Raw genomic sequence first — 17,341 nt, forward strand, 5'->3', positions numbered from 1 at the left:
TGCAACCCTTCTTTTCTATGATTTTATGCAGACTTTTTGTGGCCTTTGTCCTGCATAACTTTACCTGACAGAATTCCCCTGGAAGCCAATGGGACTTTCGCCCAAGTAATAACAAAGTCAGAGTCAAAGGATTTAGTCCTAAATGTGTGTGAATGAAATAGCAAGTTCCTTCCATAACAGTGAAAATTCTAATGTTAATCCAACAGAAAACTAGATGCGCGGACATCAAACTGTAAACAAAAACTCTGTACTTTTAACTGCTCTAGTCTGTATCACACACAGGCTTCCCTGAAACAGCAGAACTCCCTGTGTTTTCTTGCAATAAGGGGAAGTAGGCAACTCACTGGAAACTTGCCTTTCAGATTAAATTCTGAATTTCTCTGCCACTCAAAATGTAACCTAATTTGTAAGTATGCAATCTTTATTCCATATTCTTGCCTCTTGCTCTGCTGAATGTTTGTAAAAGAGTGGCTCATACCTCTTTATCATCAGTTTAACTGGATTCTGCTGAAACTTAATCAGCTGAGGAAAACTGATGTAAGAGAGGAAAGTAACTGCAAAGTAGAAATTCACCTAAAAATATCCTTTGGGTTTGAGCTTTAAAGTTCCTAAGTTTTAAGTTCATAATATGTAACCTTGTCTTGCAGTCCATGCAAAAACAAAATGCCCATTTTGGAGTTCTGTCAGCATACGGATCAAACTCGTAAAATGTTTGCCTGTTGGATAATATACTATGATATGTATCCGTACAGAGTAAGAGCCCAATTCTTAGAGCTCCACTGAGGTCAAGGAGAGCTTTATCACTGACTAAAATGGAAAAACTCACTAAAGGTGAAATTCACAGTGGTTTGGACGGTCTGCCTAAAGTTCTTTACTCTTTTTAACCCTCTTAATTGGTCTGCCTGGGGGAGAGGTGAGAGTTCCAAAGAGGAACAAAACACCACATGTACACTGTGCAGGTGCACTGACCCACAAGTAGACTGGTGGGTAGGGAGTGTGGAATAGCCAGGAAAGGAACATAGTATCTATAACCATGATGTTCCAATGGCCCAGAACTACTGCTCAGAGGGAAAAAAGGGGTAGGAGAATGCAAGATCAGGCCCAAAAGGTTTGAGTATTAGCCTCACAGACTGTTCATGGGAATTCCATCCCCACCCCATTTTGTTCCCTGACCAAAGCCTTGAGCTTGTGTGGGAAGAGGTGAATTTCAGACTGCTTGCATGTGTATGGTATGCTTCAGTGTTTGCTAATTGCATATAATTTCCATTTTCAGTTAACACAGCAAGAATGTCCAAACGTGACATGAGACTAGCAAGTAAATCATAACAGTGACACTAAATTGTTTGTGTATGTGCAGAAATGAGAGATATTGTCAAATGTGAAAAATCTGTACAAGAATATATCCCACACCACATCTAGATGACACAGATTGGGACAAAGCCAGTGAAAAGCCAAGACATTCAAAACTGAAGCTAGCATTCCCTTCTTAGTTTATGTGACTATGGGGGAAAGAAGCACAAAGGGCTTTAGGTAAGAAGAGAGGGCTACACACTGTTCCCACTTACACTGGCATGCAAATTTGCAGTAACTCAGCTTTAAATTAAAATTTCCAGATGTTTCTTCATTTGTGCCATAAGACAAATATTACTGAAACCTAGAAGTTTTTTTAATGTATTTAAAATAAAAGAACAAAACATATATTTAATGGAAGGAGATAAAACAAATATTAATTTTCTAAGGATGTTTCTGGTAAATATATTTAGCAGGTACAGAAGAATAAACTAATAAAGAGTGCACTCCCATCCTACCAGATAAATATTAGATTTGGTCAGAAAATAAGACTAAACATTTCTGGAAAAATATGTCCTTTTTTTAAAAAAAATTGAAATTGAAATTTCCACTGAAAAAAACAGTAAAACTTTGAGATTTTGACTAGTTTTAGTAAATATGGACTTGGTATCTAATCCTGCTCTCATTAAAGTCAGGGCAGCTTTTTTCTATGCACAGTGTGCATGTGATTGAACATTACCTATAACAACAGTTGTACAATAAGGGCCTTTTCTTTTTTAAGAGCTATCCCATCCTATTAGATACATAAGTATGTATAATTTTCAATTCACTTTATGTACATGCTAGAACCTTCACAGCTTTCGCAGTCTGTCATGAAAATCTGTGTTCAAGTGTCAATGTGTGAGAGGGCTGCATTAGAGGTAGTCTGGGTGAAAACATGAATGAAATTTCTAGAGGAGCTGGCTGGCAACTATTAGTAACTTGTCTGTTTTCTTTGACTGTTTTATTTAAATATGCGACATGGACTGTGGGAGTGCATAAGAGGGTCTTTCTTTTGCATGCCTGTAACTTAAAACTACCAGTGTTAAGACTTTTTGAGAATGTATTAAACATAAATGAATGGAATAAAATTAATGTGAGACACTCAGTATACAGATCCGGCCAAGGTAGAATGTGAATCTCCTTGCACATCCAAAACTCATAATAATTTCAATTAATTTTTTGGGGGGACAAGGAATACAGGATCATGCAGTAAATTGTAACTTTCCATTAAAACAGGTTAATAATGGAAACAGATATGACAGTTATGTGTAAAATTAAGTATATCTGTTCCTTATTTTTTTGGAATGCTGGCATATATCTTTGAGAGAGATACAATAGGTGAGATAGTATCTTTGCCTTTATCCTTTGAAAGGCCAACATATTTGTTTATATATTGTTTCTGTTAGTTGGAAAAAATATATACTGTACCATAATGAGAAATGCAGACTTGGAATGAATCATGTATAGTGGCCATTTAATTAGTTTCCCATTTGTCACACTAGTTAAATGCTGCTGCTGCTTTTTCTTCTTGAAATCACACCCCTAGTACAGATGAGCAGGTCATGGCACATGTGCATTAAACCACACTGTGGAGTTTATGATTCTATAACATAGCTAAAGAAGTTCCCTTGCAGGAAGTGCATCATGTAGCCTATGAAAGTTTACAGCAGAAGATGTGACTAACACCTTTTGGGCCCGATCTTGCATTCTTTACTCATGAAAATTCACTCACTGGAGCAAATTCTCCTCTTAATTGCACTGATATAAGCAACAAAGATTTTAACAGAGTCACTCTGAAATTACGCTGGGATAACTGAGTACAGAATTTGGCCCACTGACCTCAAATCACTGACTCACACAAGTCATGGTTGCAGAAGCAGGTCCTTAATTTTCATGAATTACAGCTGAAACACATAACTTATGAATGGCAGAACACAGCAAAGCCATGAGTGGGCTGACCACAGTCAATTCTACCAAATTACAATGAGAAATGTATCACACTGTCTGCTGTCAGGTGTAATTTATATCATACCAGAAGGGTGACTGAAAAGCAGGTATAGGCAGGAACTTACCATGCCTATAGCTGTTCTTGTTAGGCCTGATATTGCAAGGTTGGAAAATGTTCAGGACCTTGCAGGATCAGTATTATTATAAGTACAACTGAGAAATAAATATGACTGAATGATTTTTCTATTTTCTATTAGCATAAGGTGAGTGTGTGATATAATGTAAATGATAAACTAAGTATATATTTAGGATTTCAAAGCATACAAAAGCAAATAAAGCATGTAATGCAGATACACAGGAAAATTATCCCCTACACTTTAATTTTTAGGGTGCTGAAACTTTATTTTCTGCAACTATATCAAAGATTCAGCAAACCATATGATATCCACCCCTATTCGGCGAAGTACTTAAGCACACATTTAAATGCTTTGTTGAACCAGGGCCTATAAAATTTGATTAATCTACAATACTTGAAGCTCTTATGAAATGTTGATTGCCAACCTGAAAAGAATTTAATACCTTGTATAAATAAACCAAAAAGCTCTGCATGTGTGAAAACAGCTGTGCCTAAATCTGTGGCCACCCATGCCATCTTTGCAGCGTGGGCTAATACTGTAGTGCTTTTCACTATTACCAGCTGTCTCACTCAGCAACACATATCCTTTTCTCTTACACTAGCTCAAGACTCAGAATCCCTCTCTCGTCCATAATAATTGCGAAAGCAATTTATAACCTCATGGACGATATTCCAGAGAGCAACGAAAACAAAAGGTTTTGTGACTTTATCTCAAGAATCAGAACATTGAATCACTGGGAGTTTTGCCATTGAATTCAATGGGAATGAATGCAGGCCCTCCTGGGTAAAGAATGGGGCAACCATTTATGTCAACTCAAACACTGAAGGAACCCAACTGGCAAAATGAAACAAAATAACCAGAATGTCTCTATCTTTAAATACAAAATGTGTGCTCTGATACCTCTTTACTACATATCCCCTCTGGTTTTCTGACTGTCTGATGTTATTCAAAAACTTTAGGATCTAGAGGTCCAATCCTGCAAACCTTTACTCATATGAGTAGATTCACTGAAACCATGGGAAAAGATTGCTTGAGTGAGAAAAGGTTTGCAAGTTCAAGCCTTAAGAGATGATAAAACACATGCAAATACAAGACAATACACAACAAAAACGTCACACAATACACTAGGGTCTGACCAATAACTGTTTTGTACATGCAGCTTAAAAACCAAGAGGAATACACTTCTGTTGTTTCAACAAATAGAAGTAACAAATCTGTATTATAAGCCAAAACCTCTAAATAAAATCTGTGCATTTATTTTAAACACATTTATATTTTGCAAGTTACACAGTTGAAGTTTCTATTAAATAACTCTGATATGAGGCATATTTTTTAAAATGTCAGCAGTGATTTTTTTTTAATGTGGAAACAGATGTGCTATTTCACTGCAACTGCTGCATATTCTCTGTATTTTCTTTTTACTGTGAACATCCGTCTGTTTTTTTGTTATAAATCTTTCCCCACTGGATAGATTTCTTCCTTGTAATTAAATACTAGACTGAAGTCTTGAAATAGATGGTCTCCTGAAAAATCATGTTGTTTTTTGCCTAATTTTAAAATATTGGCATTTCAATTAATGTTCCTTTTCCATGGACCATTTCAATGCACTACTTAGCCTTGGACTGAAATCACAGCCATATGCTTTATGACATCAGAGGCATTTCAAGGTGTCTCTATAAATGTCATTTACTGCTTGGGAAACTGTCAAATCAGTGCAAAAATCTCTAGTTCTTCTGAAGGGAAAATACCTGAACAAAAATGTAGCTGAAAAGGCTGTCCATTTGAAGAAATACAGGTCATGTTGACAGCAGAACCTCTGACAACGAAACTGCTGACCTGATTCCTGATTTGCATTTGGGATCAAAACTGCTTTCTTTAGCCAGTGTGACCAAACACCTTGTACTGTACATCTCATACTTCCTGTTGTTCAGATGTGAAGCATTTGACCCTTATACAGAATAAACACGTTCTTATAAACAAAGTATGTTATTCTTCAATCTCAGAATACTAATTTTGGTGGATGTAATTACAAATCTAAAGCTACCAAGTAACTCTTATGAGGCATTCTTGACGAATATGCTTTTAACCCTTAAATCACTTACATTCTTCAGCTGCCAGCCTAGGACCTGATCCTGAAAAGAGCCAAACACCTCCCACGTGCATCTCCTTCCATAGCAGTCTGCACCTCACAGAATAACGCCTCAAATGAACACCGCAGAGGGTTTATGTATGCATCTCTCTGCAGTTTCTCCTGCCTTAAAATACTGGGCAGATTCTCACTAGATGTATCAGTAACATGCAACAATTATATCCAACTTTGACCTGATGTGCAGTTGCAAATAAATACATTGTGAGCTGGACATTCTGCTGAAAATGAATGTCTAGTGTCACTGCTGTTGAATAAGTGAGTACAGATCATCTAAGAACTCTACCAACCAATACAACTGCAGTTATTATAGGGCTTCTGATGGCTTACATATGTATCCATAAGCACTCATATAAAAGACGAGCTGTTTATTTTTTAACAAAAGTTTGTTTTAAAATAAATACATTGATTCATAGAGTGGAGAATATTATAGAACAGTCACATCAACAGGTGCTTCAAACATAGCAGTGTGCTAAGGAAGATGCTGAGAAAGAAAATGAACAGACTGTCTAAATAACACATGCATTTTGCAGTCTTTTTTTCCTATAGAACTCTAGTGAAGTTAATGTATAAACTGGAGATTGAATTATTTATAAGTTTTGAATATATAATAAATCATGTTTCACATTCCACACAGGTAAATATATATTTCCAAGTACTGAAATGAAATAGACACACAGCCTGAAAACACTGAGGCCTTACCTGGAATCTGGATACTTTGTCAAGGTAGCCAGGCTGCTGGTGTACATGTGTCCTCCTACATCAATGTGCACAGGAGCATTGGATTTGGTGAGCTGAGCTGGGAGAGGAATTCCTTGAGCAGCCAAGGGAGAAACTGGGGACCGTGTTAGAGACAGACGGGACATGCTTCTTCCCTCCTGGAAACGGAAGACAAAAAAGAACAGTTTTTCTTAAATGTAACTGGGTGTTACCTTTATTTCTAGTGTGATCACAGATCTAATCAGATCATTTTTGCATCTGCCTGATCACATATTCAGCTAACAAATTATTGCCACCACTGTAATTAAGTGTATTTGCATCATTTTCTTCAAAGTACCAGAGGGGAAGAGAAAGATGCTTATTAGCAATAAGAAATCAAGAAAAAAAATTTCAAGGTGTCAGCCTCAAGGGGCATAAAACAAACTGCAAAATTCTAATTAAAGGTCGCGGGCTTATGTGTTAGATGTGAAATATCCCCTGACAAACGAATAACCAATTTGTGAATTGGGATTCAGGGGTTTTTGCAAGTTTGTCTCAGTAACGAGACACCTCTAAATTAGTGATTTCCTCAGTACCTGTGGCATTTAGTTTATACATGTAGTGAATTTCACATCAAACTATGAAAAATAATAGATTTTATTTTTAATAATTACAAAATAAATTGATAAATATTGATTATATATTAATAATAGATATAATGAGGGACTAATACGCTTTCAAACTGAAGGAAATGAATAGCTGGATGCAACAACGGCAGAAATATATATAAAATGACCAAAGTTTTCATGACACAAAGCTTTCATAAATGCCATATCTAGCATTAGAAATCAGAAATATACATATGAACATGTATATTTATTATTTAAAAATATCTAAAATTAAATGGAATTGAGTCTAAATATTTTTAGCTGATTTACAAATTCATGCACTGAATTTCTGCTTCTGTTAACCTAAAACAAATATTTAAAAGATTTTCAAAAACCCCATTTGATGTGGAAGGGACTGCTAGGGCAAAAAATATATCTATATATCTATCTATATCTGTATCTATATCTATATCTCCAAAAACTCTTCAGCTATTATAAGAAAAGGATGATAACCGATTCTCTCCCAGACACCAACATGTGTCTTACACAATTGATTTAAGTTAAATAAAAAATTATAGGTAACATATATGACAAATGGAAAAACTGCTCAAGCTTTTGGAAGTTCTATCAGACACCAATACGTCTTTACACAACTGAATCAAATCAAATCAAATAATAATGAAAACATATATGACAGATGGAAAATTTGTTCAGGCTTTTGGAAGTTTTATAAAATTTCCCATAATTTCTGTCACATATGTGTAGAACAACATATGCAAAATATTATAGTTAAAAACATTTCTGAATATAATCTAATTTTCCTGGTATTTTGTTTTGCAGTCATGCTACCAAACGTCTAGGCTCTTCCTAACATCTGATAGACGCTTTATATGCAGTATTACAAAGTGAATGTCCAATTCTTCCAGGTTACTTTGGGGATATTTCTAAGAATCCTAAAACTGGGTCTCTCCTTTCTTTTAACAATAAATATTTTGCACAATATGCTTGCCCAAACCATTCGGTGAACATATAATTGACAAGATTCCTTAAAAACATGGTTACCAAAATATATGGAAAGGTACTGAAAATATAATGTCTCTGGACACCTTTAAAAGAAAACCACATCTTAGATTAGGTCTATTTCATCTAGCTTAGTTCATAACAATTTTAAACTACTCCAGTTATACTGGAGAAATACATCACCCCATTATGAATCCACATTCTTTTCTCTTCAAATGCAGAATGGACATCTGCACTGAATGCGAACAAAATATCAACACTGTTCTAGAACTTCTGTGTCAGTCGATGTGAAATTGGCATTAACATTTTTACTGTAGCACCACCTTCAAGAAAAATGAGTCAATCCTTTAATGACTAAAGTTGTTGCTTTCTTCTTTCCCACAAGGTCCTGTTGTGGGCAATCTTTAGGAAATATGTCATATCACAAATAAAACTACTAATTTTTTAAAACAAGGTAGTACTTTAGCAGTCTGTTCTCTAGTTGTGGATGCTATATCTGTATACCAACACAGAAAAGGATGTGTTCCTACCAAAGAGCACTGCAAGCTCATGTTCATTCTGTACTCCTTCACTTAAATGTAAGGGTCAGTAGCTACGAGCTGAATGTCAACTCCTTCTTTGTTCTAACCCTAACTATTATCACTAATGATAAAGGTACAGACCTTGCAGGATACAGACCTGCCTTGGAAATCCACCTCATGGAGTTTTACAAAAAATATGCCTAATTAGGGCTCATCTGGACCCCTACAATTTCTAAATGAAATCAAAGAACTTGTAGTTCTCTTTAAATAAGTCTTACATTTAACCGTTTGTCTTGAAATAGACTCCACTTTTAAAATATGCACAGAAAGCTAAAGATCAAGTGATCTGAATCTATTTGTGCATATTTAAACACTGCTACTGTCTTACGATTTTGTTTAATGTTAGTACATCAGCAAATGCCTTGATCTGCAAACTGTCTGAGACTCTCTGTGAGGCCATGCCCATACAGTAGAGATATTTAATGTATACTATTCACTGGAGGGACTTTTTGAACAATCCTCTGCTTTTGGAATCACTCAGCTATAGTATGCATTGAAAAAAACACTTAATTATAGAAAATCACTGGAAAACTAAAATAGTTCACAATCTTGTATGGAATTTCATACTTACTGAGGGGTTCCAGGATTTTATTTTAGGGGAGGGAATCAGGAGAACTGAAATACAGGTTTGTTTAGTTAGAGAAGATTAATATGATGAAATAACCCAAATGTTTAATAAAGTTGCGATAGCCAATGATTTTTGTATTAGTTAATCAACAAAGAGCATAGGTCTTAAACACTACCTAAACCGTGTAAAAAGCACTTCCATTAATCCTAAAAATAAATATTCCTGATTCCTTAATCCCAGTTTTTATTGACTCTCTTCTTACATGTATTGCTCAATATAAAATGCTGCTAAAATTCACCATATCAAGTAATATATTTATTTTATCCACAGAGCTGGATCTTAAAAGTATTTATCCTGTGGAATTGTGTGTTTTCTAATACTGATGTGAAAATTAAAACCTTAAGGGTAAATACTGAAGAAACATTAACAATTTTCATTTTTAAACCATGTAAAATAATCCATGTTCTTTAGTTGCCTACAAAAGGGTATAACATCACTACTAGTGGCACAAGCAATAACCCTGCTCTAATAAGTAACACAGGAACCTGCTAAAGGCAAAATCAATAGAGCCTGATTCCCAAATTATCTGAATATTTAGTTTTCCAAGCATTACACACCAAGATTTTTCAGAGCCAGCTTATCTTTTTCTGCCTTTCTAAGCGAACTGCATAAGTACTGCTTGTAAAAACTATTTGCCCATGCAAAGTGAAATAATCACAATGCCATGCTCATTTACACACAAAATGATTTTGTGTCCCATTGTGCTCACAGTTGTTCAGCTCTCTAGGGGTGATTAAACTAGCTCGGCTGCTACAGCTTGAGATGATTTCACTGAATCGTTTCTCCATGAAGTTGCTTCTTTGCTAAGCTGTTATTTTAACCATAAAAGGTAAACAGAAGGCAGTTGTAAGAGCTCCATTCAGCTTCATGCCCAGGGCTATCACCCTAGGGCCGAGAATGCTGAAAGACTGCAGAATTTTCCAGGGTGTTGCCTTTCTTCCTCTGAAGCCTACAGGAATACTGTTCATTTAATACACACTCTAGATGATACATTGCAGATCCTACTAACAGAAAGACTTCAAAAGTGTAAGAACTTTTGGACAAATGAAGCTTTCCCACCTCTGCACATAGCTTGGGGCCATGGTAACCAATACTGCTGTTGATTTTGGGAAAATACAGTAGAAATAAACTGCAGAGAGATAGGGACAAGGGAAGTGAAAGGTTCCAGAAGAGAAACAAGAAACAGTCTGGAAGGGATAACAAGAAAAAAAAAAGGGAAAAGAATTAAAAAGAAAGCAGCTCTGAAGGAGGGACAAAGTTAAATCAAGGAACAGACACTTAAAAGACTACAGATGGGAACCAAGACTAATTAAGGATGTAAAAGTGCTTTGTTTCTAAAGTTTATTGTTGCCAGGATAAAAATTAATTGAAACTAATGCTGTTATTCACTCGTGCAGTTTAATTCCTTCATGCACATTTAAGACATGAAATGAAAACTGCAGGTTTAAGGACTTGCCATGAAACAGCTCTCTCTATAAGATGTTGAAAGGGGGCATCTTTCAACCCATATGCAGCCAGCTAGCTGTGTGTGCATCAAAGGCACAAAGTCCAGCCTGCTGCAGGACCACTGACTCGTCTTTAATGAGATCAGCACCAACATCTGTTCTCTGACTGGTTCCTTTATTCGATTCTCGTTGAAGCTTTTTTTCTCCTCAGAGACCTTTCTTTCTTTAACAGCAGATCTATGATAGCACTAAAAGTAAAACCACGGTTTCAGCCCCCCAACACCCCATTGCAAGCACTTGGGAGAATAACCAGCTAAAGAACTTAACCTTGCACTCGTGGCTTCATGGCACTGTCTGTATTTCCAGGGAGGTAGGATTCAGCCCAGCCAGAGGGTCAAAATTAAAGAGACTTGGCATTACCTTTGTCTCTATAAACACGTAATCATGATAATATCCAGAATCTGCCTCTTAGGCGACTTTGAGCCGATTGTTTATTTTGTGAAACCAACCTAAGACAAAGAAGTGATCAGGTTATTTTAAAACCTTGGCCAACGGGTTACAAAAAAAAGTCCATAAAACATTTGCACACACCTCAACTCTTCTTCGGAAAACACTGGACATTTGCTAGCAAGTGGATTATGTCAGAAACTTTTTGGGAGCAGTTAGCTTGTTGAGCTCTCGTTTAAAAAAAATTCTTTTCCCCACTCTCCTCCCCCCATTCCTAGCACTCTCCAATCTATTTAGTGTAAGTTTCACGTCACCCAAATGCCTTTCCCTGCTGATGGTCAGGGAAATCACCAGTAAGCCATGCACACCGGCCACTAAACTTCTGGCTTTTTTGTTAGAAATATATACAGCAATGCCCAAAGGTAACATTTAAAAAAAAAAAAAAAAGGCAGCACAACATGGCGTCCCTTACTTATTCTCACATAACAAGAGATGCCTTAAATGAATGCAGGGGAAAAAATCTGCACCTCTGATCCTATATATTTTATGTGCAACCAATGGTGGTGAACATTGGCCAGACTAATGTATTAATTTTGCAGAAGTGTGCCACATTACATGTAGGAACAGAAATTCAAAGTATAGCCCAGAGTGGTTTGAAGTCTACACCAAATCAAGCCTTCCACTCTGACTGGCGCCAGAGTTTCATTCACAGACCGCCCGTGTTTTCCATATTAAGCTTTGTCATCTGCCTTCCCCCTTTGTGTTTAGACACCTTAGAGACAACCCCAAAGGACGGACCCACAAAGTCCCCACGAGAACCAAGACGATCTCCCCTGAAAGCAAAAGGGGGAACCAAACTACAAACCATCAACAACCCCCCGCACCCTCCCACAAACAAACATCCCCCCTCCCTTCACAAACAGTGCAAGGAAAAACAACCCCCCAAACCCCACATCCCCCCCTCCCAGCCCTACAACGCGGTGGCAGCGCCTGCTGCCTATTGCAGCTGCCCTTTTGGAAAGTGCAATTGTTGCCAGTGCTCCTTGTGTACCATTCAAAAGCCCGGGACCCAATTAGCTCTGCCTCCTCCGCGCTGCGGCTTTGCCCCCGGATCCTTTGCCTTCTTCAGTGCTGGGGCTAGGGCGGCAGCAGCAGCCTAGGAACCCCGGGCACCGGGGCTCCAGCAACACTGGCCATGCTTTAAAAAAAGGAAACAAACCATACACATATGCATGCACACACACACGGAGCACCAGCGCTATCAAAGGAGGGTGGATGAAAATGGATCCTGTAGCTTTAAAAAAAACCCTCTGCCTCTTCTCCAGAGCCAAGATCTGAGTTAGTTTCAAGAAGAGGCACTTTCCAAAAAAAAAAAAAAAAAAAAAAAAAAAGCCATGCAATGCAATGCGCACTCCCCAGTCCATGCAGGGAGAGAGACAGGAGCAGCAGTCAGAGCAGCTTTCCTTACCTTGAACACAGAAGAGAGATCTGCAAACCCCCCTTTTGCTTTGGGCTCTGTTGGGTTTGTGTGTTGATGGGTTTGTTTTTTGCTTTTATTACTATCTTTGTTCCTTAGATCCTGCTGTGATTATTATTATTTTTAAAGCTGCTGTTTCTCTCTCTCCCTCTCTCTTTTTTTATGCTTCTTCTGTTTATTTTGTGCGTGTGTGTGTGTGGAGAGGAAAAAAAACCCTTAAAATGAAACTGCCGAGGCTGTTATGAGAAGAAAGGCAATAATCCCGTCTCTAAATAACAGAGGGAAGGGAAAAGAGGAGGAAAAAAGGCGAATTCTTGCTCAGGGCTTTGCAAACGCCTCCAGGGCAGAGGATTAGGCTACAATTAGCTCAGCCCTTTGCTCTCGCCCTAGCTAATTTTGCGATGAAAACTGGATATTTTTCCCTCCTTTTGCTGGCGATCTCCAGATTAAAAAAATACCTTTACAAATAAAATTTAATAATAATACAAAATCAGATGGTAAACCCCAAGCCCCCTCCTTCTGCTTCCCACCCCCCTCCCCAAGCTACCCCCCCTCTCCTTGGCTGCAGAATCCTTTCTCTAACGGTTTGGGTTGCCAGCTCCTCTCCTTCCTTGGCTGGGGGGATAACGGTTTAATGTTGTGGAATATCAGGCCACTGTCACGTCCTTCAATAGATTTACTGAAAAGAAGAAGGAGGAAGGGGGGAAAAGCTGATTTTAATCATTGTCATTTGGTCTGATGTAATATTTCCCCAGGCATTTTCAACTAGGCATAAATTTTCAGCTCCCAAATAAGTAACACAGGGCACGTTTCTCACATCTCTTGACTCCTCTGTTACAATTAGGGTAGCACCCACTCCGCACTTGTTGATAAACTAGATCAAGTTAACAAAAAAAAATAATCAAAACTACAGCAATCAAGATGCAGATCGGGGGTATTTTTGGGGAGGGGGGTTTGCAATTATTCCCTTCCCCCCTCCCCTCCGTTTTCCCTCCCCTCGCTCCCTTTTCACCCTTTGCTAATGTCTCGCATTGTAAACGCCAAATTTCCTGTAGGCCATTAAAACCAAATGACGTCTATCGACATGCATTGTGCTATTGCAGAAAGCGCCCTGGCAGGCCGCCCCTGGCCAAAAGCGCCATTTCAATTATAGCGCACGGCTAGATGGAGATGTCTGCCATGAAGATTTCCCAGGCAGACAGGCAGCTCCACAGGCGCTCCGCTGGCTTGGCCACAACAGCAGCCGCTGCTGCTGCTTCCCGTCGCTGTGCCTCCCCCTTTGGAACCTCACACCCAGCCCCCTCCCTCCAACCAGCAGAGCAAAATCCTCCATAAACTTTTAACAAAAGCAGATTGATTTGGTTCCCTGCATTTATTTATTTTTTTGCCGCTAACCCAATCTGGGATATTGATCTCGAGGGAAACCTGCATTCTCCACTTCCCCCCACCCGTACTACTCCCCTCTCCCACACAATGATGTTTACCTTGAATAAACTTTTAACATTTGTGCGTGTGGTTTCATGTATTTATTATTAATATTATTAGTTGCAGATGGCCAATGTGGCATATGGATTTCGGGAGAGTTGCCTGCTGGGTCAGCCTTACACCAAATATATATATGTTTATAATATTCGTCCTGGAATAAACTTTTTTTTTAAAATCTGTCTCCTTTATTTTATTTCTATGATTTAATACAGATTAGGTCTTTTTTATTTTGCATATCACCCATCTGGCTAATGAACACTATAAAAACATCCTTCTCAACCCCTTCCTCCTAAAATTATGTTTCTCTCTGAATAAACTTTTAAAAAACTGTGTGTCCTTTGTTTCATTTATGTGATTTCATGCAATTCAACCCTCTTGTTATTTTTGCAGTTCATCACTCTGCCATGTTGATCTCCAGAACGTACCTTTCCTTGACCTCCACCCTCCCTGAATTTTTTCAGTGCCTTATGACTTTTCAGACCTCAAGAGTGTAAGGATGGGATATATTTGTGTGTGTGTTTGTATTTATATATTACAAAAATTTCAGCCTCTGTGGACTAGAATTAGGTTAATTTTAGATCTTCAGCGCCTACTAGCTGCAAACAACTGTAAGTGCAGAAAAGTTATGTAATTATTTATTTATTTTTGTTGTTATTGCAAAGGTCAGGCCATTTTCATGGTTAAAGGGAAATCAGAATTGCTTGTCCTCACCAGAGAACTCCTCTGTCAGAGAGAGGATCTGAAGCATTGGGCTTGCCACTCTTTACTTTCCTGACATTTATGGGCTGAGCAGGAAGGCGTGGGAACTAGTTGGCTTTTTTATTATTTTTATTATTGCACTATCAAGGAACAAAGTGAGAAATGCAGAAACCCCTAAAATTGGGGGGTTTTAAAGTTATCTTCCATGGCAGGAATAAACAGAAACTTTTTTCCTAAGGGTAGTGTTTTTTTTTAAGAGTACAAACTACAGCAGAAGAGGGAAATTTTCTCATTAAAGTTACATCCCTGCAGTTAGTTCAATTACTTGATATATGCAGAAGATGTTGTAAATTTAAAGATTTAAATAGCTTACAAAGATGCCGGAGGCTCCATCAGTTAATTTCCTTAATTTATGGATTTTTAGCTGAGCTTCTGAAATGAAAAGGAGAATGAGAACTAGGTCAGCTGAGAGATTTGCATCCAGCACAGACTCAGATTTGTTTTGCCTTGACCATCCTACCAGGTACCGTTTTTTTAGCAGGGGCAACAGTTTCACCTTTGGCCTTTGAAGTATGTCTCTGTATTGCCTATGAAAGCCCAGCACAAAAGGGTGGATTTTATTTTCAACTAACCTCCTGAACATAACAGTGTCTTCAAACAGCTGCCTCACCATAATACTGGACAAGACTGTAGCCTAAGTAGTTTCCCTCTAACAGTTCAACAAGTGCAATTTCAGGAGAGAGAGAAAACCCACTGAGACTTAAAGTCTTTTAGGGCACAAGTCAAATAAGGCACAGACTTATTGATAAGGCACAGACTGAACATTTTATATGATTTAGCAGCTTAATTTTTGTTTCATCCGTAGGTTACGGTCTAACTGCCAAACATAAAATAAATATGAGAATCATGAGCAGTAATCAAAACATAACTGGAAATATAGTGTTTCTATATCAAGGCCCAATAAAGAGGAAACAGAAATAATTAAAATATTTTATTGAACAGAAAGCAGAAATTGCTTCCTTACTCAGTCCCAACCCATCTCAAAAAAGTATAATTTAATTGTACTGCATAGTAATAAAATGTCTGGCTGGGTTTTTTTGTTTTTTAAGATCAAAACAAAGGCACAATTGTAGTTAAGAATGAAAAAGATGTATGTATTACACAGTAGTGCTTTCATGGTATCTCGAAAGGGACATTGTTCTCAATTTAGGGGTTTTTTTTACCCATAATACTGTAGTAGATAGTAAAGGTGTTCTGTATAGCACTACATGCACTCACTCAGTTCTTTCTTCTCACTCAATTGTGTGAATGCCACTTTGTTGTTGTGTTTCAATATATATGAATATATACATATGAATTAATACTTAAAAGATTTATATAAACTAAACAGTTTTAGGAAGCAACGTTGCAATATGATTAGTGTTGGTGTTCATGATTTAACATTTCTTTTCCCACTAGATGAAGTTTCTAAGATTTGCAAGGTACATGTCAAGGACGGGTATATAAATGGATTTTTATTTATTCACAACTCCAAGACTAATTGCTTCTCTTTGCCTGAAGGCCAAGAGATTGGTTTTAATATGACACTTCAAAAGTATTCATAGAACTACACAGATACTAAGTGTCATTGTTTAAGAGAGAAATCTCACTATGGTACTTGTGACCCTGAAAATAAAATCTTCCACTGTTTTTCAGAGCTTCACTTAAAGCTCAACTATTAAAAAAATATACAAAAGAAAATATTAAATACTTTGCAGCAAACAAGAAAAAAGAAACAATTTTAGAAGTGAACTTATTTTCTTAGCAATATTATCACATCCTTTATAAAAGAAATCCAAATTCATAATATAAAATTTCTGAGCTTGGGTATGGAATATTATAATTAAAATTGGTAGGTTAGAGGTTAGCTTACCTTAAGTGCTTTAAAAGTTCTTGGCTAAATGTGAAATGTATTTTATTTAGGTATTAAATAGCACAGGCAATAAACTATTTTACATTTTCCTTATCAACATTTCTTTGTATCCTGTTGCAGATGCTTAGTTTGTATTGAAAAGGACAAAACCATTTTATAACATATGTCTTGTTTTATCTTATTATTGAGTTTGAATTTTTTCAGTATGCTAATCAAAGATTTATTGGTAAGTATTATTAAGAGTTGAAATCAAAATCCATAAAAGCCACTACATTTCTGTTTTCTTTAAACTGTTTTCATGTTGTCCTGAAACAATGCATGATGCATATTTTACAATAAAAAATTAAAATAAGATAGAAGGCCAACACATGCACAAGTTCAGATTTCCAGGTGTCCTAAATCTCCTTTCACTATGATTTACTGAAGTCTTTTAAAATAATCATATCTGAAAATTACTACTCACATCAAAGAAAGTGTGAATGAAATACAAAGTAAGAACATCCTGTTTCCATTAATACAGTAGTCACAACAGTAACTTAACTATTATTTCTTAATTATTGTAAAAAGAACCACAACAAGTCCTTATTGCAGTCCATGCCTGATCTTGTGATTGTATGCTTTGTCCTGTGTCATAATGTACCTCTGTACTTGTTGCCCTGTTGTATTATGTCTGAAATTAGGTTCCAATCCTGCCTTTACTAAAGTCAATGGTAATACGCCCATTAACTTCAAAGGCAGTAGGATCAAATCTATAAACTATACATTTCTGGGGCAGGCA

The 17,341-nt window shown here is 37.1% G+C and overlaps 1 protein-coding gene across 10 annotated transcripts in view; it reads right to left on the minus strand.

Moving 5' to 3' along the window:
• Positions 1-17,341, minus strand: part of KCTD15 (potassium channel tetramerization domain containing 15) — a 315,267-nt gene that overhangs the window by 45,859 nt on the left and 252,067 nt on the right. The window contains exons 1-4 of one of the 10 annotated variants that reach the window (XM_050922854.1): positions 12,042-12,375; positions 10,964-11,052; positions 10,158-10,285; positions 6,265-6,440 (exon numbers count right to left, since the gene is read on the minus strand). In XM_050922854.1, the coding sequence (XP_050778811.1) occupies positions 6,265-6,428 (164 nt within the window). In that variant the 5' untranslated portion in view covers positions 6,429-6,440; positions 10,158-10,285; positions 10,964-11,052; positions 12,042-12,375. Of the gene's footprint in view, positions 1-6,264; positions 6,441-8,072; positions 8,312-8,350; positions 9,491-10,157; positions 11,053-12,041; positions 12,376-12,458; positions 13,009-17,341 lie in introns of those variants that run through there. The other 9 variants (XM_050922852.1, XM_050922853.1, XM_050922851.1 and 6 more) reach the window with 9 other exon arrangements.

Source organism: Gopherus flavomarginatus, chromosome 14 (assembly GCF_025201925.1).
Source record: "Gopherus flavomarginatus isolate rGopFla2 chromosome 14, rGopFla2.mat.asm, whole genome shotgun sequence".
In the NCBI taxonomy this organism is placed as follows: Eukaryota; Metazoa; Chordata; order Testudines; family Testudinidae; genus Gopherus; species Gopherus flavomarginatus.